The sequence below is a fragment of the Melospiza melodia genome, chromosome 12 (genome assembly GCF_035770615.1).
Source record: "Melospiza melodia melodia isolate bMelMel2 chromosome 12, bMelMel2.pri, whole genome shotgun sequence".
Lineage (NCBI taxonomy): Eukaryota > Metazoa > Chordata > Aves > Passeriformes > Passerellidae > Melospiza > Melospiza melodia.
In genome coordinates, this window is record NC_086205.1 from 18,932,379 (window position 1) to 18,954,431 (window position 22,053).

The window sequence follows — 22,053 nt, forward strand, 5'->3', positions numbered from 1 at the left end:
AACTCTGCTGTTTGACATTTGAAAACATAATTGTACTCAAAACCACCCTGCATTGGTTTTGTTGTTCACAGAACAGATTATTTCTCTCAACTGCATGGGGGGTCACAGGCAAAGGCATCTCATAGTCAACTTCTCAGCTGAACACCCTTCCCTGCCCTGCAACACAGAATGGTTGGATTGGAGGGGACATTTAGAGGTCATGTGGTCTGACATTTTCAAATCGATCAGGCTGCTCAGAGCCCCATCCAACCTGACCTTGATTGTTTCCAGAGGTAGGGCATCCACCACCTCCCTGGAAATCTGTGCCACTGTTCTACCCCTCTCATTGTAAAACTATTCTTCTTTATATCCAGTCTAAATCGACCTTCTTTTGGGTTAAAGCCATCACCCCTTGTCATATCGCAACAAACCCTGCACAAAAATCTGTCCCCATCTTTCCTAGAGGCCCCTTCAAGTACAGAAAGCCTTTAATGACATCTCCCGGAGCCTTCTCTTCTCCAGGCTGAAAACCCCCAAATCTTTCAGCCTGTCTTCGTAGAGAGGTGCTCCATGCATCCAGCCACCTCCGTGACCCCCTCAGCCGCCAGCAGTCTGCAGCCCGCCCAGGACGCCGTGTCCTACTGCAGAACTGTCCTGTCCTCCACCCCCTTCACCCTGCCGGCAGCTCCGCTTCCCCCGCCACCCCCCGGGCCGGGCCGGTGTGCCACTCACTCCTCCCAAGGACACTGTCCCTGGAGACGCCGCTTCTGGAAGCCAGCGCACAGCGGGACCCGTATCCCCGCCATCGCCCCCCGCCATCGCCCCCCGCCATCGCCCCCCGCCATCGCCCCCCGCCATCGCCCCCCGCCATCGCCCCCCGCCATCGCCCCCCGCCATCGCCCCCCGCCATCGCCCCCCGCCATCGCCCCCCGCCATCGCCCCCCGGCGCTGTACCTGCTCCTCCCGGCCGCCAGGAGGCGCGCTGCCAGAGGGGCGCTGCGCCGCTCCCCGGCGCGGGCGGCTGTGCTCTGGGCTGGGCGAAGCTGCTGCGCATGCGCGGGCCCGGCTGGGGGCGGTCCGGTGTGAGGGAGGCGGCCATGAACGCGTTCGGGGCTGCGGCACCGCTCCCGGGCTCCTCGGCCGCGGCGGGGGCCCGGCACGGCGGCGGCGAGAGCGTGGAGAAGATCGACATGTCCCTGGGTCAGGAGCGGGGCCGGGGCGGCCGCTGTAGGCGACAGGGCGGGGGGCTCGGGCTGAACCAAGTGCTGGGGACGGGGAGGGGCGGAACGAACCAACGGGGCTGTGCCGGGCACCGGCTCGGGCGGAACCAACGAGGGCGGGGGGTGGGGAGGGGAAAGGACGGGACCCTCCCACAGCGGGAGCGCAGGGGGGGCGAGGGTGGCGCCGGGGCTGGGCACGGCGGCGAGTCCCGGGCGTGCCACCGGGAGCAGCGGGGACCCGGGGGCGCGATCCTTGGCGGGGAAGAGCCGGGGCCCCTTTGTGTCGCTTGGCGGTGTGAGCGGGCCGCAGAGCGGGGCTCTGCCCGCTTTTGGCCCGGTGAGGCCCGCAGTACTCGGGCCTTAGGCTGGGCGGGCTCGGGGAGCGTCCCAGGGCCTCGCCTGGCGCTCGCATCACAGGGATGGGTGAGGTTTGGTGGTCTCTCAGCTGGCCTGGCCTTTTTATTCTCAGGTTTGGAAATCAGCAGTGGCGAGTCTCCCGTGTAACCTCTTTGCAGGATGAGACCGAGCATGACGTCGCCTGTACCGCGTAGTTTGCTGTGACAATGTGCCCCGCTGTCCCCTGCCCTCCCATTGCAGGGTGTGTGTGTGTGTTAGGAACTTGCACAGACTCGTTACAGACCTGCCGAGCTGTGTCCGAGAAACTGACACCCACACTGTAGATACTTGGTGAGGTACTTCAGAGAAGTTCTGTTCTGGTGCTGTGTACTGAGTCCCCTTAACACTCAGGGGCAGTTTGGTGTGTTCGTGGGCTGCATCTTCCAGTTTACTTTTATCAGGAAAAAAAAGAAAATTTAATTGATTTTCTACACTCCAATACTGCTTTGTGATACTACCAGAGCATGATAGATTAGTGCTACCAGGAGACTTCCTTCAAAAAGCAGATTCATAGTGTGAACTGAAATTATTAATGGTGGACTTGGTCTCTTTGTGGGCCACCATAAAATAAGAAGATATGTACAGTTTTTCCCTCTGTAAATAATTCAGTGGAGTTCTTTGGGCAGTGGAGATAACTTGTGAAATGATGTTTAGAGTTTGTCTAAAGGTAGAGTAGTGCTACAGCATGCATAGAAAACTAAATCTGTTTTTACCCATTGCACACAATCTTTGTTTTCAGGGTTGCTAATAGAGTTGTTGATTGTGGCTTGTATTTTCACATATTCTACTCTTTCCTGGCTGAGTTAACCTTTCAGGCAGTCATTGCTACATGTCCTGTCCTAGCAGACTGCAAAGGGCTGTTGCAGTGTCATGAGGATGTTGTTTAAAGTGGTGTTGTTGGGAAGTGGGTGCTTCTTTGGGTGTGTGAGAACATTGTCACCCCAGCTGCTGTCCCCAAGTGAAAGCTCTGTGTCAGGTGTAGCCACAGAGAAGATGCAGTCACACATCTAGGGTGATATCAGAGAAACTGACATGACCATAATCTAGGAAGTCTTAAGATTGAGATCATGATGTTGAGTAAATTCTCATATAGTGATAAAGATTAAACATGTTTTGCTTGTGTTATGTGCAGCTGAGCTTCCAGTTTGATAGTGCTCCCAGATAACTCTGTTCTAGCTGTAGTTGTGGTCTCTCATCTCATGCAGGATAGGAGACTGCTTCAGTGTGGCTCCTGTAACAAAGGCATGAAGTCCCAAATGTCCTTCATTTACCCAAAGAAGAGAATAGCTGAATCTTAAGTCTAAAAAGTTGTAACCTTGTGTGCAGCAACTTGAAAAAAATTTATTCAAGATGAAGCAGATGAGCTGTGAAGCATGAATCCATGTTTGAAGTGGCTTTGGTTTTCTTTGTGTATAAAAGGATAGTTTGGAATCCTTGTTCCAGGGACACCCCATTTGGTAAAGAATTTGTGTAGGTATCAATCCCTGAGTGACCTGTATCAGTATTCTTGTCCTGGTAGATTTTTGCAGCAAAGTGAATTCATGTTCTCTTAGCTTTCTTTTGACACCATGCAAACCATTGGATAATAGTGTTGTGATTTTTGTTATGTTTTTTACACTGTTTTCTCTGTTCTGCCCCTTATGAGTCCATTTGAACTCAGCCACAAACACAATAACCCCATTTCCATCTTTCCCTGACTGAAAAAAAGACTGTCCAGCTATTTGGGGAGGCTCCCTGTTGAGACATGACATTTTTATCAGTTGTGCTCTCATGATAAAGATGCAGTAAATGCAGTTTGGCAATTTCCTTTAAGGTGTTCTTGTAAACAAGCTGGCAGTCATATAAAAGCTGCCACACCTCTTTACTCTTCTCTCCTGAGCTGGCTACCAGGTCAGTGAAGGAAATCAAGCTGGTGTAGCATAATTTGCACTGGACAGACCTGCTGTTGGCTTTTCAGCAGCTTGTTTCTTACACATATTTTTGAACTGATTATTAGCTTGTCTGGGATTGTTTCCCTGGACAATAGATAATTTTGGATTGTAGATTCCTGGGGAGAGATGTCTTCCTTGCCTTTTTCCCCATCATTTCAATCCTGGTGAACACCTGAAGATAACTGATGGCTTGAGTTGTGTCTGTGTGATCTTTCTTAAGTAGCTTAGGATGAAAGAACTAAGGCTGGAATTGACATTTTATCTGATCTCTGCAAAGTCTGGGCATGAGATTGGAATTTCATTTTCTTTCACCACGTACAAAAACTAATGGAGTCACTCAAATTAAAATTTAATGCTGGGCTGAATGCCATGATCTTACATTGATCTTACATGTGTCTCACATTTTCTGGATGTATGCAACTGCTTCCCTTCTGCTGGGGCATTGGATTATAAAGTAACTTCTGTAAGACATAACAGGGACTGCATGTTTAGAGTGCTGATGTTTCTGGAACCTTAACTTGTATGTGCTGCCTTTGCAGGATTGACTGGTCTGTCTCCTGTGACTCCAGGCTCTTTGGGGTTTTTATTCAGTATTTTATACAGTATGTCAATTTTTCTCTTTTCTTTTTGTAGATGATATCATCAAGCTGAACAAGAAAGAAGAGAGAAAGCAATATTCTCCCAAAATAAAAAGAGGGCTTCAGCAGAATCGAGCTCAGCAGTTCAGTTCACAAGGCTCCAAGTGGGGAATGCAACAGCAGAAAGGTGTGTGTGCCAAACAGAACACAGATTCCAAATTATCTTTCTTGAGCTGAAAGATAGAATAATGAAGTGTGTGGATTGACATGGTCATTTCACTTGTCTTTCAAATAATGTCTTTTGATTGTAATTCAGGGGTATTTTTAATCTATTTATACTTGGTTTTGTTTCTGATTCAGTGTGAGAAAGTAATTGACATGTTTGGCCACCAGGGAGCTTGGATGCTTGAAGGACTGTCTTTGACTCAAGGAAGAATTGGCTTGCTTTCTGATTCTTCAATTTAATTTTAATTTTGGAAATTATGATGATGCCTTGCCCCTTCTCAGAGATGGACAGAACAAGTGCTTATGCCAAAGCCTTTGTGCTGGGAGATGTGGAGGCCTTGCTGGAGCTTTGTGCCAAAGAAAAGCAAATTCATATTTACTGGGTAGAATTCTCTTTACAGGCCTCCCCAAATTATCTGTCACTATAGACTGTGATTCTGGCTTGGGAATATTTAAATGGAGAGTGCACAGTGTGAGTTGGCTTTTCTTGTAAGAGCTTGAGATGCAAAGGAAGACCTGTGTCAGCCTTCTTAAGCCAGAGTTCTTACAGTGGAATACAAAAATGGGAAAAAGTCAGATAGGCAGGGAGTGAGGAGAGGAAAAGTGCACAATAACACCTTTGCTGTAGGTTCCCCTGAGTAACTCACTTTTTTTTGATAAACAGGACAAGTTTGAAAATTATTCCCAGGCTTTAGCTCAGTACATGGAGAGCTCCTGCTTGAAGTGCAGGCTGGTTTTGCTTGCAGTTAGTTTTGAAAAGTATCTATTTAGTACAGGATGATCAAAATATGGGAGAATACTGTCTGATAAGAAAGCTTACCACCATGAGCTAATTAGATATTTAAGTTAATACATGCAATTTCTTGTTTAGTAGCATTCCTTTAAAACAAAGACACATCTGTCTGGTGTACTCACAATGATCCCTGTGTTATCTTTGTCTTGCTTAGTGTTTGTTGTAGCAGCAGCTCCTCCTTTGTGTCTTAGACACAAATGTCTTTAGGGATCAGTGGAATTTGTGTTACTCAGGGCTCAGAGGAGTTTTGGTTTCTATGCAGACCCACACAACTGTGTCACTTGTACATCTCTAATAAATTGGTGACAGGACTGAAGAAAAGTTTACATCTCTCAGCCCAGGTGTGAGGATATTTGTGTGGGTGAAGAGTAAGTGAATTTAAGTTGTAGATTATCAAACATGTAGGCTTAATTTAAGTTGTAGATTATCAAACATGTAGGCTCAATTGCACTTGACAACTGCAGTTTATAACTGCAGTTGTCGAGTGCAATTGTTTATCATCAAAAGACCACAAAAGAAACAAGTATTAGGATTTAGAATTTTAGGAGAAACTTGATCTATGAACTTGAAACTCTAAATACTACTGTCTTAGGCAGTTACTTTTCTCTACTGGAACCTTACCAGCTTCTCTGCCTGTGTTCTAGGAAAAAAGCAAACAATTTCTTTGCAAAATTGCCAGATTCATAACATCTTGAAACATTGTGAATAGTTTCAACTGCTCCCTCCTATACAGCTGGGCACATTTTCTCCCAGTGAAAACAAATCTCTTGTATTGTTTTTAAGCAGAAGGTGTCATTAAATAGTTCTTGTGAGCATTCTAGTTATTAGTAGCTTAGCAGTAGATTTATTGCTACTCTGATGCTATTGAAGTTACCCCCCTAATAAGTAGCAAAGCCTCTGTGGACAACTGCAGAAACCACAAATGATCAACAGTGTTCAGTTCTTGTGGTTTTAGAAGTGGCTGCCAAACTTTCTGGAAAGAAGTGAGGAATTTGAGCTGGATTCTGTTCAGCTTTTGGGGTTAAAAGCAGAGAGATGAGCATTGTTCATTTAAATAAAAGTTGTCCTTGATGATACACAGAATGCAACTGCACAAAGCCCTGTGCAGCCTGAGCTAACTCTGAGGTTTTCATTTATTTGAGCAGAGGTTGGTTTCTAGAGCTTGTGAGGTCCCTTTCAGCCTAGGCAACCCTGTTTCTCAGCTTTTCTCTTGGAAAAGAAGAGCACTTGGTAACCAGACACAAAATGTGTGTACACAGCAGTTCTCCATGGCAAATTGATCTGGGCTGGATTCTGACCAGTGGTTTGCCTCATGTCATGGCTCCTGTCTTGTGAGAAAGCACAGATTTATTATCAATGCTGATAAATCAGATATGTTAAAACTAAATGTGTCTGTTGCTAGAGAGCTGACTCCTCAGTCTGAAATTTGTTTTGCAGTCTGAGGTTCTAGAGGCAAAATTGAGAACAAAATTGGAGCATGGTCTGTATTCACAGCATGAAGCTAAATGACTGCAGACTGGGTTAATCAAACCCTGGTCATTGGAGGAACTACAGACCTCAGACTTGCAAGCCTTTTATATTCAAAAGCTGCTTTCAGCCCTCAGTTTGGCTGCTCTGCCGTGCAGACTTCTAATTGAAAACACTTCAAATGTGATATAATTCATGTGCTGTTTAATGTTCTTTCCTTCTAAGTCATGTCTTGGGAACCACTGATTTAAATAAATAATCTTTGAAGCTGTTTTGGCTTTTTTTTTTCCTTTTAAATTAAACTAGTAATTTGAAGTTTGCTGAATGGGTAGGAAGCTGAGGGACTCTGGTTTGGTTTTATATTGTTCAGTACTTGGTGAAGTTCCATTTCAGAGTATTTTGCTATTTTTCTGAGCTAGAAGACTTTTTAAGTTCTCCCTGCAAACATGTGGAATAAGAAATTTTCAGCAGAAATCAATGCAATGAACTACAGTAAAACTGTGCTCTGTGTGAGAAACTGATCATTGCTGTGCTGGGGCTTGGGCCAGGCCTGCCAAACAACTGAGTGACCAAATTGTCTTCAAGTGTAGTGGTGGCCTCTGCTCTAAGGCTTGAAGTGTGCAGCAAATAACTGCCTGCAAGGCATCTTAAAGCATGAACCTTTTCCTTTCAGGAAGAATTGTTGAGCTTTCTGTGCTTGTTGCAGGTTATGGAAAGAATCGTTTGGGGCGCAGAAAGAAGATAGCAGGGAAGAAGCGTTCTTATGGAGTTATAACTGGCCTGGCAGCCAAGAAAGCTCTGGGTTCACACAAAGGAATCAGTCCTCTGAACAGACAGCCACTGAGTGAAAAGGTAATTCATCAATGCAACCCTGGTGATTCGTGTCAGAACAGGTTAAAAAATGAAACACGAGTGCTTCAGAAAAGTGCTACTGAAATATAAAATGGAGACAAGCTTTTATCAAATTGGGAATGTGTTAGCTTTGGTCTTGTTTGTTTTGAGTGGGCTGGATAATGACTAGGTGTGAAAATAGTTTCTAACACCTAATTGAGTTGCAAGTCATGAGAGCTGAAGTACAGAAGTATATTCTGTGCACGTAACGAAGGAGTTACTTGTATTTTTACAAGGAAAATTGGTTTTTTTACAGACCAATAATTCAGCCAATCTGCAGGTGCTAAACTTGTGCTGTTACAAAAATGCAGGTTTTTGCAGAATACTAAACTCCACCAATAGGCTCCCTTCTCTGCACTGCTCCAGTGCATTGTTGCCTGCTTCGTCTCATTCAGTATTGTAGAATTGGTATTGCCTTTGGATTTCTGACAAAGACTAATTTTAAGATACAGCATGGATTTTTGTCAGTTTAGGGAGATATGGTAATGAAAAAATAATTGCTAAGGTATGTTGCTTTTTGTTTTCTCCTGAGGATGTGGAGAATATAGAATTCATGAAATTGTAGAAGGTGTTTTCAAACTATACTAGATTGTGAAAGGTAGGCAAAGCCAAGTGTATTCTAATCACAGTTTGTAAATGGAAGCTGAAAGAAAAATGTTTGTGTGTATCGCATTCATTATGCTGAATGTATTTATTGTTTTTTAAGAATGCACAGCGGAATTACCCAGTCTTGAAAAGGAAAACAAACCTGCAGAGACAATCTGAAATGCAGAGAAAACAAGCTCCTGCCCTCAGGAGGTCTGCCCTGCTAAACAGGAGGTAAATTACCAAGCCTGGTTTCTGAACACCACTTGGCAACTTCCCATAGTGAATCTTGTTTGACAGGACTGAGGCTAAGAGTAGACAGTAGGTACTGGAGTAGCAATATGGTCAAGACCTTGTGTGTGAAGTTCTACAAATCTGAAAGCCAAGAATGTGCCAAACATGGGCTGGATACAAAGCCAGATGTTTGTATGATGTAGAGCACTCAGGAAGTGCCTCTATGTGTGAGCCCCTGGTATTCTGCCTTCAGTTCAATCACAGGCAGCCTATATTTGAGCAACCTGATCTTGTGGAAGGTGCCCCTGCCTGTGACATGGGGGTTGAATCTTTAAGGTTCCTTCCAGCCCAAACCATTCTGTGTTTCATGATTCTGTTTGGAAATGGGTGCTGTGGATTTTGATAGCTCAGAAGTGTTAGCCATGGTTTAGTGAACTTTCTAAATGCCTTTGTGGAAGCTGGTGCCATCTGCAGCTTCAGGGAGGCCATTGCATGTTTTATTTGTGATGGAATTACCATGTGTTATAAACTGCAATGGAAATGGTCTCCATGATAAAAGGGTTCACTCTGTGACTATATTGTGAAAACTGTAAACAAACTTTCTTTATTTTTAAAAGAAAATTTTAATTTCAATTTTTAAATTTTTTTTTCTTCTAACCAGCAATGTTTAAAGTGCTGGAGGATGCTGAGCAAAGTGAAAAGCAGAATTAATGACCATATTGTTCTGTGATGTATGAACATTAGGCTTCTATGTGCCAGCAGTGATTTCTCCATTTATGAGTAACATGTTTCATTCCTAGTGAATGAGGAGCTTATCCCAGCTGAAGCATTCAGCCTCAAAGAGGCAGCACTAAAGATGTCCTTATGGATGTTTTGGGCACTTTTTTGACTTCCATAGTAGTGTCTCTAGGGTGTTTCCTGTGGAGCTTCTTATAACTATATTTTTTAATAAATATTACAGGAATAACATGACATCTACGTTTGTCAGAATTGGAAACAAACTGAATCAACAGAAAGATACTCGTCAAGCAACTTTCCTGTTTAGAAGGGGCCTGAAGGTAAGTACAAATTTTTAAAAGAACAAGGCAGCTGGGCTATAGATTCTAAGCTAACCTGTAACACTGATTTTAATGAATCAACTTCAAATATCAGATCTGAGTAGAAACTTCAGGTGCATTGGGAAATAGCCACAGGTTCTAGGGAAGTGCACTCGTTCTCTAGTTAATCTACTGAGTCTTGCCTCACATTCCAGTGTAATTGAGCAATTCTGAGGGGCATGGAACTTGTCAGTGTTTGAGGGTAGTATGAAGGTATTAATTTTTCCTTTCAAAAGTTAATGTTAGAAAGATCTGTCCAGCTTTTAAAAGTCATCTTCAGGTGAATAATAAAGCAGAAACACATTTTAGAATCTGATTATGGTTTGGTTTGCTTTTTTAGTTATTTTGGGGTTATTTATTTCATTTATTTTAGTTACTTAAGGATTTTTTAGATATTTTTAGTCGGATGGAGAGATTAGACATTGCACAAAGTGGTGGGTTTGGTTTTTATTTGTGCCTTCATTCTACATCTGCCATTGTTGTGACTGTAAGTAGCTGTTGTCTTCCTTCCAGATGGTTTGCAAAATTACAGACAAGATCAGGAACTAGACAGACTTTTCTTGCTACTGTAGTAACATTTTGATCTTAGGCTGACATAGTCCTCCAAAATGTTGCCATTGCTTTATGGGCAGTTTTGTTTAAATCATTTTGTGTTCTTAAAGTAATTTCTTTTCAAGGTCTTATGAACTTAATAGGACTCTTATCTTTGAAGTCCCTCTGAAAGTACAACCCTGTTTGTGCAGCGTGTACTAACAACTTTAAACTTCTCTTTTTGAACTTCTCTATTTCCAGCTGCTACAATAGGAATTGAAACAATATTCAAATCTGGTGTCTGTACTGATGTGTTTTCAGGTGCAGGCCCAAGTGCAGTCAACAGATGATCTTGATAATCAGACAGTAAAGAGAACTCGTCAGTAAGTATCTAATTTGGAAATCTTCAGCTTTGTAGCACATAAGAGTCTCATTTTAGCTCAGACTTCCCAGATATGATAATAGAAGGGGGGTGGATTTTTTTCCCCTCTAGGCACATCAACCAGAGTGACAGTGATCCTCCCCCTATTCTCAGTTATTTCCTAAATTATCTTCTAATTTAACCGGGAGGAGTTGGTTTGCATAAGACATTTGCAGGAATGAGGGGGAACGTGGTAAGAGGATCAGGCTAATCTCTAGTACTCATGAATACTGCATAGACTAGAAGAAAAATTCAAATGTCAATGTTATCCTGAGCTCTTGTTGTAATTTTCCTTTTATTTAATATCCATATCAGCCTGTGAAGCAGTTTAGAAATGAAAAAGGCAGAGCCCAATGAGGCCACTTGGCTCTTCCCCCATATACTCTTCCCATACTGATAATCTGTGCTTGCTGGGCTCTTTGCAGGGTGTTTCTTGGGAACACAAAAGGCTGAGGAAAGCAGCAGATGCCACAGAGTGGAGTCTGTCACCTCTTGAATTTGCTATGTGGGCCATTTTGGCCCCATCTGTGGCAAAGAAACTGAATGTTTTACAAAAGTAAACTCTTGGGTCAGGGCTGTAGTTCTGGTGTACCTCAACAGCCTGTGATTTAGTGTTCTCCTGAATAGCTGTGGGTAATGTAAAATGTGCAAGAATCAATAGCCAAGTGTCAATAGCATATGATCTTTGTACTGGTCAACATTCTGAAATCTTGCACATTCTTGCTGGCCAATATTTTGAACATACCTTTAAAGATACCCTGACTGAATTCTCTGCACCATTTTTGTAAATGATTTTTGTCTTTTCAAACTAGATGGCGAACTTCTACCACAAGTGGAGGGATCCTGACTGTGTCTATTGACAACCCAGGAGCAATCATAAGCCCAGTGTGAGTTCTCAATGAAGTTGTGAAATGTTCTGAACATAAATGAAATTGCTGCTTTGAACCATTTAGTGCATTCCTTGCAGGTATTGTTTCAGATGACCTCAAAGTCATAGCTTCTTGTGAAGGCTTTTAATAAGCCTGGCCCCTTTCTGAGTGTTTCTGAGCAGTGTTTGAATAATATCACAGCCGGATCTCACATGTCAGCTCCCAGTTAGGAGCTTGATGTGGTGTATAGAGTGGAAGAGTGGTGGGCTGGTAGATTTTCACTTTGTCTGTCCTTTCCAAATCAGGCCACGTCACAGCTGTTTTCCACCTCGTAGTGGAAATAAATGAGCACCTACTTGATATGTAATGGTAACAGTTACTTCCTGATTCATAAAAATACTGCTGGACTGGTGCTTAAAGACAGCATTGCTGTATTTGTGTTTGGGAAGCTGATGGTACTGTTGTTAAAGTGTTACATTTTAAAAATATCTTGATTAGCATTTCCTTGGTAGTGTTTTATCAGTAAGGAAGACTGTACCAATATTTATTTTTTGTATTTATAGGATTAATTAACCACAAATTACACATTTGTCAGTAGAATTGCTGATAAAAAATAAGATGGTTTCCTGCTGGGACTCTTTGTGTCTGGTAACAATAACAAATGGTCCCTTTTTTAGTTCTGCCTGACTTACCTTCTTGAATTTGTGCCCTCCAGCTTTTTAGCCAGCCTGGTCAAATGGTTTGATGAAAAATTCATACCTCTATCAGCATTAAGGCTTTCTTGCATAAAACACATGTTCATCATGGCCTTTGTAACGTTCTTCTTTCACAGGTCCCAGAAATTACGATTAACTCGTAGTCCTGTGCCATCGTTTCTGATGAAGAGGGACCAATCTGAAGAGAAGAAGATTCCAAAAGGGGTTCCATTGCAGTTTGATATAAACAGTGTTGGAAAACAGGTAAATGCAATTTTCCTCTCATAACTCTGAAAGTTGTTTCAAGACCAGTAAAAGCCAGTGAGGCACTTTGCTCCTAGACTGCCAAGTGACTGAAAGAGAGAACTGGTGACTGCTTCTTGTTTCCACTTCCAGGCTTTCCGCTAACTCACTGTGTAACTTCAAGCAAGTAGCTAAACTCACTGTTCCTGTTCTTCTAGTTCATGCCTTGCATGCCCACATGATTTAAATGGGATTTAAAATGTTGAATATTTCTAAAAGGTTTTTCTGCTCTGCTTGCATCAGCAACTGTGAATAATTCAGGGATGAGCTGCTTTCAGCTGTGTGACCTGCCTGGAACCCTGGCAGCCAAATTTATAAGGCAACTTTTGCTGTCCATCTAGGGAAAAAAAGAAAAAAAACTAAATGTGAGCATTTAAGGGCTTGAAAGATGAGCAGTTTTTCACAACTTCCATGAAGACAGGTGATTTGGTGTAGCAATCCTAATGCTGTCATTGAAGGGATTCTTCCAGGGTGACAAAGTTAGACACTGTTCTTTTAATCAGCTCCCGAGTGCCAGCTGTAGAAATCTGCATGGAGTCAAGGCATTGATCTGCATTTGTTCCATCCAGGAATAAGAATATGTCAGAAAGTCTACTAAGGTAGTGTAAAATTAATCAAACTTCTGGATTAGACTCCAGCTTCCATCCTTAGCTGAGTGAACTGAAAGCAACCTGCATTAAAATGGTGAAAATGTTGCACTTGTTGAAATTGCAGAGAATCTATGTGGGGAAGTGTGTACTAGAAGTTCCATTTTTCAGTCTGTTTGTCCTCAGTTTAACTTACAACATTTTGAGTAGGCTTTGAGTATTGACATTACATACCAAGTATTCTTAATGAATTTTGAAAACGCAAGCTCTTGATCTGTAGTCCAATCTGATTTTTAAATGTTGTGGGAAGTGACAAAAAATCCAAGTGAGGCAACTAAGGAGTCGAGTGATGATACAGACTGAAGAAGAAACTGTTCTGTCTCCATTACTTTGATTAAATTAACCCAACACCTTTAAAGTTTTGGTTAAATTACTTTGTTTTTCAGACAGGGATGACGTTGAACGAGCGATTTGGGATCCTGAAGGAGCAGAGGACAGCGCTGTCTCAGAACAAAGGAAGCCGTTTTGTAACAGTGGGCTAACCTGGCAGATGGACTTGGGCACTGAGCCCACCTACCTAAGCCCCTGAAATAGAAGTGGGCAGAAGAATACAGCATATGTCACTAGAATTCTCCAGACATCTTGCTAAGATGGTGGCAGAGCTATCTCTCTTTATTACTTTTACTTGGAATGGTAAAAGACTTTAATGCCCTGAGGGAGAAAAGTGGAAAGAAACTGATCCGACATAGTGGCACCATCACCTGGTTGGAAAAGATTCTGTTGCCCAGCTGAGTTCTTTGACCCCTCTGTTATGGTAAAGATTGTTTAAGTGTTTAATTACAAACCCCATTTTAGGGTTTTTTAGGGACTGCCTTTGAGCTCTTTCAGAGACCAGTTTAGCACAGAGCCTCAGTCCGTGGATACTTTGGTAGCGATGTAGCGGCATTTTTCATGGGAGCATTGGTTCTGTACTTCTTTGTGCTTTTAAAGTTCCATTTTTTTCCTTTCTTGAAAACTGTTTTGCATCCTCACATTCACAAATAAAGCTGTTAGCTGAGACCCAAAATTTGTAACTGGGATGGAGACTATTCTACTCTTATCCTTAAAAGTGGTCCAGATCATATACATATTGGATTACTGCAGAGGAAGTGTGAGTGTCCTTTGTATTCCAAATAGCTCAACTTCATCATTCTCCTCTGTAAATGGAGTTTATCCATCTCCTTTTCTTCTTATATTTCTGATTTTTATTTCTTTTTGAAATGTTTTTCACAAACTAAATGCAATAACTTCATGTTTTTTAATAATTTGATAGGAAAAATACAGCCTTCCTTCACAAGGAAGTCAGCAGTATGGTAGAGTTTCTTGCCCTCCCAGATACAGGATTCTCATCCTGCATATTTTGCCCCAGAGGGTTTTCTCTAACTTAAAAATAGCTAGAGGCAAGCAATTTTGTGGCACTTGTTTGTTTATACCAAAGAGAGGTAAGATGTGAAGCTGATCCAAAGTGGTCAGACATCTGGAAATTGTCTGAAACTGAGGAACGTTCCTGGAGGAAAGCCCTCACTTTGCCAGCATGTGTAAGGCATTAGGCAGGAGCATATAGCCACCTGCTTTAAGCATAGCTCTGTGCATCAGAATCTGCAGGATAGTAACAAGTGGGGCATCCTCAGTCTGTATTTATATAATCCCTAAAACTGAGGCACCTCTTCAGAATTGCTTCCAGACCAGGCATTGATGATCTTGGCACTGCTTTTTGGTGAGGAGGTACAGTCAGGTACAGGAGGGGCTGGCTTGCTGCATCCAGGAGTGTTTATGGGGTTTGAAGCAGGTTTAACTCCTTTTCACATTCTTGAAGAATTTATATTTGACAAAGTTGGTTTCCTTGCATTTTTATCTCAAATTCCAAGTTAACTAGCATATACTGGCAACTTCAACCTTGAAGAGCACTTGACAGCAGAAGGGCTTTTTTTTTTGGTATCGTTTTGAAGTCAGAGTGCACTCTGATGCTAAATAGGACTTAAACCCTTGTTTTTAATGTTGGAAAATATACCTTAGCAGAGGCAAACTAAATGTAATGGTGTTAAGGTTTCTTTCTCAACTACTAGTAAGATTTTTTGTTTAATAGATTTCCCACTGTTAGAATTTGACTAGGTAAAGAGTAGTCAGTCATCCTGTTTCAGTGTATACATTTTTCATGTGCCAGGATGCAACAAAAAAATTCTTTTGCATCAGCCTAGATGCAAAACATTGATGCAGTGCATCAAAAGTGCTAGTTTGTATTTAATGAGAAGATGCTTTACACTGTACCTTTTGGTATTTTTTGGAGAAGTTATTACATTTGATCTATTCTGAAGCTGTTAATTTTTTTTTTTAATAAAAAGTTACAGGTTTTATATTGTCTTGTTCCTGTTATAACCACCTGGGCAATATACTGGTTATATGAATTTTCTGATAGTTTGCAAGGGGTTCTTATTAATCAAATTCTTAGTAAATATTCTGAAAAAAACAGCAGAAAGAGGGTTCACACTCCTTGCCCACCTTAATACTCTGACAAGGGAGAGCTTACTGGAGCGGCGCTGTGGAGGCTCACTTCCATTTGAATGTGTCAGCTACTAATTAATGTTTCAGTAGCACTTCCTAACTCAGTGATTTGCTGTGGTGAGAGTGCCAGATGTGTCAGCGATTGCTGCTGTGACATGTCTGATAGCGAGAATCGCTGTCATCAACACCTTGTGCTGCAGGAGCAGCCGAGCCCTTCCCGGCTGTGTGCGAGTGCTGTGCCAGCAGGAGGCACAAAGCACTGGCAATGCTGCTATCAATTGTCAGTGCAGGACTAAATACTGCCTGCAAATAAATCTGGTAAGGTGTTAAATATTGTGGTTGTCTTGCTACTTGATTATTGACAGCCTTTGTTCTTCATTATCAGCTCGCGTGTGTTGGCTGCAGCATCAGGTGGGTTCAGTGGAAGGAAGCAGCAGGGGAAAATGGAATTTATTAAGATGTAGCAAAGGGTGTGGTCTTTTAATGTAATCAATCCTTAAGTTAAAAAACGTGAAGCAGTTTTGCATTTCCCCCTTGCCGGAGATCTGTGCGCTCTGCCCTTGTTTTGCTGCTGGCACGGGCCCGACACCCAGCAGCTGTGAGCGATGCTCACCCAGAAACCATCCCGTGACATCCCACATTGGCGGGAAAGCTATAATTTTTAACAGTTCCAGCAGGTGTCCAGGCGTGTCCGGGGAGTCGATCCCCTTGCACGCGGGCGGGAAGACGCGGCCCCGAGCAGCGGCTGGCCCGGTTCGGCTCAGCCCAGCCCGGCCCGGCTGAGGCGGCTCGGACGGACGCGGTGCCCGCGCGGTCCCGGAGCCGCCGGGCGGCGGCCGCGCATGCGCCCCTGCCGCGCGCTCTGGCATGCGCTGTCCGGCCGGGCTGTGGCGGGGAAATGGCGGCGCCGGAGGGCGGCTCTGCCGCGATGCCCGCGGCTTGTCCCGCTCCGCCCGGTCCCTCGGCTCCCGGCTCATGGAGCCGCTCCTTGGACCGAGCCCTGGAAGAAGCGGCGATCAGCGGGACCCTCAGTTTGAGCGGCAGGAAGCTCCGGGACTATCCGCGGGCCAGCGCCGCCAACCACGATCTCAGCGACACCACCCAGGCTGGTGAGGGACAGGGCGTCAGGGGGGAATGGGAGCGGGGGCTCTCGGGGGCTCTGGCCGGCCTGGCTGCCGTACCAGCCCCTCGCTCGGGCCTGAGTCTGAGGTGACCAATTTGCTGTCTATTCGTTAAATTGAAGCTGGTTTCGCCTCCTCCCTTCGCTCTCCGCCCTTCCTCTCCTCGGCTCTCGAGGCATGTTGGAGGAGCTCTGGCAGGGTTCTTCCTTTGCCCGTATGATGAGATCTCTCTCATTGCAGGGGTTTTTTTACTTTATCATCTCTGCTGTAAAATGTTTCCCTTTATGGGGAACTGTTTTAAAGAGCGTTGTGAGGTTTTTCTCAGTATTGCTGCTCGCTGCTGCGATTTTAGCTAGTCTTGTTCTTGCTCTGATACGTCTGTGTGTGAATGTGTGTATATACACATTTGTGTGCCCCCTCACAATCTCTCATCTTGTCCTGCTGACACGGGAAACCAGCTTCCCAAGAAGGGCTGTCAGGTGTGTATGCTAAAGAAACTGTTCTTTATAAACTCTATAAGCTCTTATGCTTCTCTTATTGCAATTTCAAACAGCCATAAGAAGATATGAAAGATACCATGAATATAATCACAGCCTTTGCTTTTTATCCCCTGTATAGCATGGACTTAAGGATATTAAAGATTGTTAATTACTTTACAAGGTACAGTAAGCATTAGGGCTTTTGTTCTCTCTATTCCTTAAATGTATTCATAAGAATAGACTAAAAAACTATACTTTGACTGTAAGTACCTTGATCACAAGTGAAAACACATCTGTGTTTGCATATTACTGTACGAGCCAGAGAGCTGAGAATTGGGAAATGAGAGTTTGTGCAGATGTAGAAATCTTCTTAATACATGATGTAGATTAGATTTAGTTTATTTTGATTGTGTTTGTATAAGTGAAGTCAAAGTAACTTTAAAAGGTGTCAGCATGCCATCTGTTTGAAGCTTTGGAATGTAGACTTTTTAGTATTGTTGTAGCTGGAAAGCTTAGAAATAAGCTTCCAACATCACTTTTTTCAAGTTATTGTGTTTGTAAGTGCTGCTTACACTGTTGTTAAATGATTCAAAGTGGAACCTTCTTTAAAATTCTCTTGACTTCATACTCTGTCCTGTCACATGCTACTTATGGAAAAATCTGTCACTAACAAAAGAAACACTCATGAAAACTCAAACCTTGAGACAGCACTGGTTTGCTTGTCTTGAACACAGCTATACATAGAAAACACTTCTTGTTGGGATATAAATTTTTGAGGTGTTTTTTGTTTCTTTTGTACAAGTGCAGTTGCACAGTGCATGTGTAGTGGACTAATCTGTAAGCCAACACAGCATACACATTTGTGAGGGGTTTGGGCTTTTTGTTTATAACACTATTCATTTACTGTACTCTTAAACAATTTGTGGGAATTCTTGTTCCCACCAAGGTTCCCATCTATTGTGAAGAATATTTGCATTGTAGTTGTTCAAGAAGCATTAAATGCTAATAAGCAGCAGTGCATGCCATACACTTTCGTGCTTTTATCATCACAATGAACCTCAGAAAAAAGCTAGAAGCTGTTCTTAAGTTGTAAAAAGCAAAGCTTATTGAGTGTGTGTGGGGACGCACATTATGTTTAAATTCTCTGTTTTGAAGGCTGCTATGAATAACTTCATCTTCTGTCTTTTTTTTTAGCGTGGTCTGTTGACTTTTTCATTTTTGTTTGGAATAATGCTGGGCAGAGATTTGTTCATGGGAGGCTTAAAATTCTTTTATACGGGACTAGAACACGATACAATGTATTTGTGTGTTAGGTGTTATAAACACCTAAAGTAAACACTTTAAACAACACCCCACACTGTAGACTCCCAAGAGCCTTCCTATATGCTGTGCCACAGACTCCAAGCACATGAGGTGCTGCGTGTCTGTGTTTCATGAAAATGGCTGGAATTGCTCCCAAATTACAAATTCAGTTACAAAACTGCAGACAAAACAACGATGTGCAAACCTTCCTCCTCATGTGCCTGAGCAGACACCTCTCTGGTGTGAATCATGTACTGATACAGCTCATTCCCATTCTTGGAGCAATAAAAGTAACTGCATGTCAGTGTGAGCACATGGATGGGAATGAATCACATCCCTTGGTAATGTAACTGCCCTGCCATAAACCAGGATCTCCCTGCCCAAGCCCTGGCACAGCCCCTGGCAGCTGCTCTGAACGCAGGTGAAGCAGCACAGGGGTCAGCAGGAGCAGGGTGTTGGAGATCAGAGGTTTGATCAGGTCTAGCTGGGTGCTCTGTGCGGATTTTGAGGTTGATGGTGGGTGATGTCAGCCATAACATGCATTTCCACATGTTAAATCAACGGGAAGATCACATTTTTTTGGACCCTGTATGGGTTCACATTTGACTAATAGTAACCCCGGTGCTCAAGCTGTAACAGCTTCTAGGTACCATTCTTAACCACTCACTAAACTGTCACCAGAGCAGCAAAACCAGGTCAGGTTTGTGCATTTTATTTTTGAACTTTATAATACAGTATTTCTTTTAGGTGGAAAAGTTAAGTTTGTCATTAATCATTTCCTTCAGTGCATAAACTTTTCACTGGGAAGCGGATTCTCTGGTCATGTCAGAGCCTTGGCTGCTTCTGGCGCTGCTGTCTTCAGATGATGGAAACCCACATGGGACTTTTCCAACTGAGATCAGTGCTCAGGGTACTCTCAGAACTGAGCATGTAACTTCAGCAGGCAGTAAAGCACGAGTGGGTTTCTAGTTGTTTTGTTCTTTGACAGGAATTCAGATCCCCTATAGAATCAAACTGAAGATGGGATAGTCTGGAGAGCTTTGGCATGGATTAGCAGGAAGGTGACTCTGCAGTCACACATCTTGTGCTCTCCTATGTGAGGGATGTGCAAGAAATGCAGTGCAGTAATAATTAATAACTTAGATATTGAAAGAGTATCTCATTCCTTTCTGTTCCTCCCTAACAGCTTAATTGGACTTTTAGAAAGTGAGCAGGTTTACAAAGCTCATTGATGGTGAAGAATGAGCAAGCTTCTTCATTATCAAATGAAGGATATGCTTTCATACTTTTTGTTTTCTTTCATGCTTTCATTGAACATTCATTATCTCTCCCCATTTTATCTGAGTTACAACCCATTTGTTCATCCCACTCATGTTCTTGACCACAGATTAGGAAAAAGAAGGGCCATAAACCACCTGAGTTAAATGTGAAAGAAAGCACAGTTGCATTTTGCCAGCACTAATGTAGATTGTGATGTCATTATTTGACAGCTTTCCCAGTGGCCTAAAGCATAGATTGAGCAGAAAAGTTATTTGTCAAACCCTCCATGACAGCTGTAATTGCTTAAACCACTCACTGTCTCCATTTGTAAAGGAGAAGATGGGAAAATGTGGGTTTATGCAATAAAAGAAATGTCTGTTGTATGGAAATTGAGTAAGATAATTACATGCAGCTCACTATGTCTCATTTCTGGAATATATTAGTAGTAAAGAAGGATAGAAGGACTCTGAACAGGGAGAATAAAATGCTCTGCTGTGCCTTTTCAATGACTTTGCCAATAAGCCATCCCTGTAGTTTTATTCTTACTAGTTCTCCACAGAAATGGTAAAACCTGTCCATAGTGTCAGTAAATTTTCTATGCCAAGTGCTTGCTTGCATCTGGAAGGATTGCAGTGAGTGTGTGAGGGTTCTGCACTAAAGGGTCTCACTGGTGGTTTCATTCCTGCTGCAAGTTCAGTTGGTAGTGCCTAATGAAATGTAAAATGGCTCAGATAGCACTGGCCCTGTTAGCCAAACATTTGTTCTTAAAGCTGCAACAGCACAGTCAAAACCAGCCTAAAAGTAATTTTTTTGGGTTACTGTATTTTGAATGTAAATTTATTGTGATCCTTAAGGTAACTGGGAAGGAATTGGGATTATTGTTTGTTCAAATCTCAGACTATTTGCTAGCAGAGTGTACCATTTTAATACTTAGATCATCTAAAGTTTCAGTATTAAAACCCAAAACCTACTATGTCAGTAGGGTCATTCAGATTCTTGGGATTGCATTTGTGTGTTTGTCTCTACCCTTACCAAAACCCAAAGAGAAATGCCCTGTGCAGAGGTTCTAGTAGCTGTAGGAGTGGGAAGGAGAGAGGATCACAACCCTTCCCTTGACTTTGGACAGTAATCCAGCTTTTTCCATTCAGCTGCAGTTTTGATCTTAACTCCTACTTCTGTCAGTCCTTATTTAATTTGATTATTGCTCCCTTTTGGTTTTGTTCTTGTTGTGTGTCTGGTATTAGGAAGTTTTGATCTCATGTGGTCTGTGTATAAATCCTGGCAATTTTTGGCCTAATGGAGTTGTCTGAGAGTGGTGCTTTGGTCAATTGCTAAATTGAGGTCAGTTCTCTGGCTTTTGGCTTTTTTTTTGTTACCATGAAAACCCAGAGATCAGTAGGCTGTGGTAGTTTAGGGTTCATTTTTGTTGGATGTGTTGGGATTGGATGGAGACCTGAGGACTGCAGGAATGCTCAGCTGCTCTTTGCCCACAGGAAATCTTTTTGCCTCACGTTTTATGGCAACTGGGAAAATGCAATCTGAGCTTGTGGCTTCTAATCCTTGTGGCAATAAAAGCAATACGTGACATGCAGAATGCCTTTGTTTAGTGAGTTTATCTTTTAAAACAAACAATAAAGTCCTACCATCAAATTTTACTGCCAGTGAATTCTTGTAAGTGGTGCTCAGTAGTATTACATGTGTTTCTAGTTACTTCCCCTGTCTTCCCCTTCCTTGACTCCACCATGATCAAATTTAATTTTTTTAATACTGTCCTGACTGCATATGCCCTTGTGGTTATATTTTTGGAGATAACTGTACCTACATAAAGAGGGTAGGGATTAATACTTGAATATATTGAGGCCTGTAGTCACATGAAGGACAAATTAGAATTTAGGGAAAAAAATAAAATGTCTATGTTTCTTTCATGATGTTTCCAGCTGTGTTCTCCTGTGGTTATACCTGTGCTTGGAGGTAGGAAATTTATGCTGGGTAAATACTCCCTGAAGACTGTCATAAATACACAGCCTAATGTGATCCAAGTTCTGTGCTGATGCCAAAAGGGGAGGAAGTTCTGTCTTCATCTCCTGCTACACAGTCAACAGCAGCAATCCTGGTGCCTTCCAGCAAGCTGTTTCATACTGACCTGGCTGAAAATCCAGCCAGTAACTCTGTGCATCAAATCCTTGTCAGCTCACTGGGTTTCACGTGCATGTGAATGCCAGCAAATGGAAAGGATGGAAGCCCTGCATGGATGGTGGGAGTGAGAGGATCTGTTTTGGCAGATGTGTAAGTTTAAACTGACTCTCACCAACTGTGAAATTACACCTTGACTCTGTTTTGTAACCTTTTATCACTGACCTGCTGTAAATTTGCTAATCATTTTCTTCCAAGCAATCTTTCACTCAATGAGCATAAGAAATTTTTATTCTACAATATGGCTTATAGAGTTGAATTTCATTCAGTGAAACTTTACTCCTGATAGGTTTGGCTCTCGTGCCTCCATTTGGCAAAATACATTGTTTTATGTAAGTAGTTTTAAACTGATGGT

At 42.7% G+C, this 22,053-nt stretch overlaps 3 protein-coding genes across 15 annotated transcripts in view; 2 read left to right on the forward strand and 1 right to left on the reverse strand.

Annotated features, from left to right (window-relative positions):
* The window catches only part of RUBCN (rubicon autophagy regulator), a 29,641-nt gene extending 28,641 nt beyond the window's left edge, over positions 1-1,000 (reverse strand). The window contains exon 1 of the mRNA XM_063167073.1: positions 934-1,000. The gene's annotated coding sequence lies outside the window, so the exon portion shown is untranslated. The remainder of the gene's footprint in view (positions 1-933) is intronic.
* Positions 1,001-1,051: 51 nt separating this feature from the next.
* FYTTD1 (forty-two-three domain containing 1) lies at positions 1,052-15,195 on the forward strand. Its single transcript, XM_063167076.1, has 9 exons — positions 1,052-1,179; positions 4,160-4,291; positions 7,296-7,441; positions 8,187-8,299; positions 9,261-9,357; positions 10,249-10,310; positions 11,161-11,235; positions 12,050-12,176; positions 13,249-15,195. Exons 1-9 carry the CDS (start codon positions 1,077-1,079, stop codon positions 13,342-13,344), a joined length of 951 nt encoding a protein of 316 aa, XP_063023146.1. The 5' UTR covers positions 1,052-1,076; the 3' UTR covers positions 13,345-15,195.
* Positions 15,196-16,241: 1,046 nt separating this feature from the next.
* LRCH3 (leucine rich repeats and calponin homology domain containing 3) overlaps positions 16,242-22,053 on the forward strand; it is a 61,213-nt gene continuing 55,401 nt past the window's right edge. For 9 of the 13 annotated variants that reach the window (XM_063167090.1, XM_063167077.1, XM_063167080.1 and 6 more), the window contains exon 1: positions 16,242-16,452. In XM_063167090.1, the coding sequence (XP_063023160.1) occupies positions 16,242-16,452 (211 nt within the window). The remainder of the gene's footprint in view (positions 16,453-22,053) is intronic. The other 4 variants (XM_063167083.1, XM_063167088.1, XM_063167089.1 and 1 more) reach the window with 1 other exon arrangement.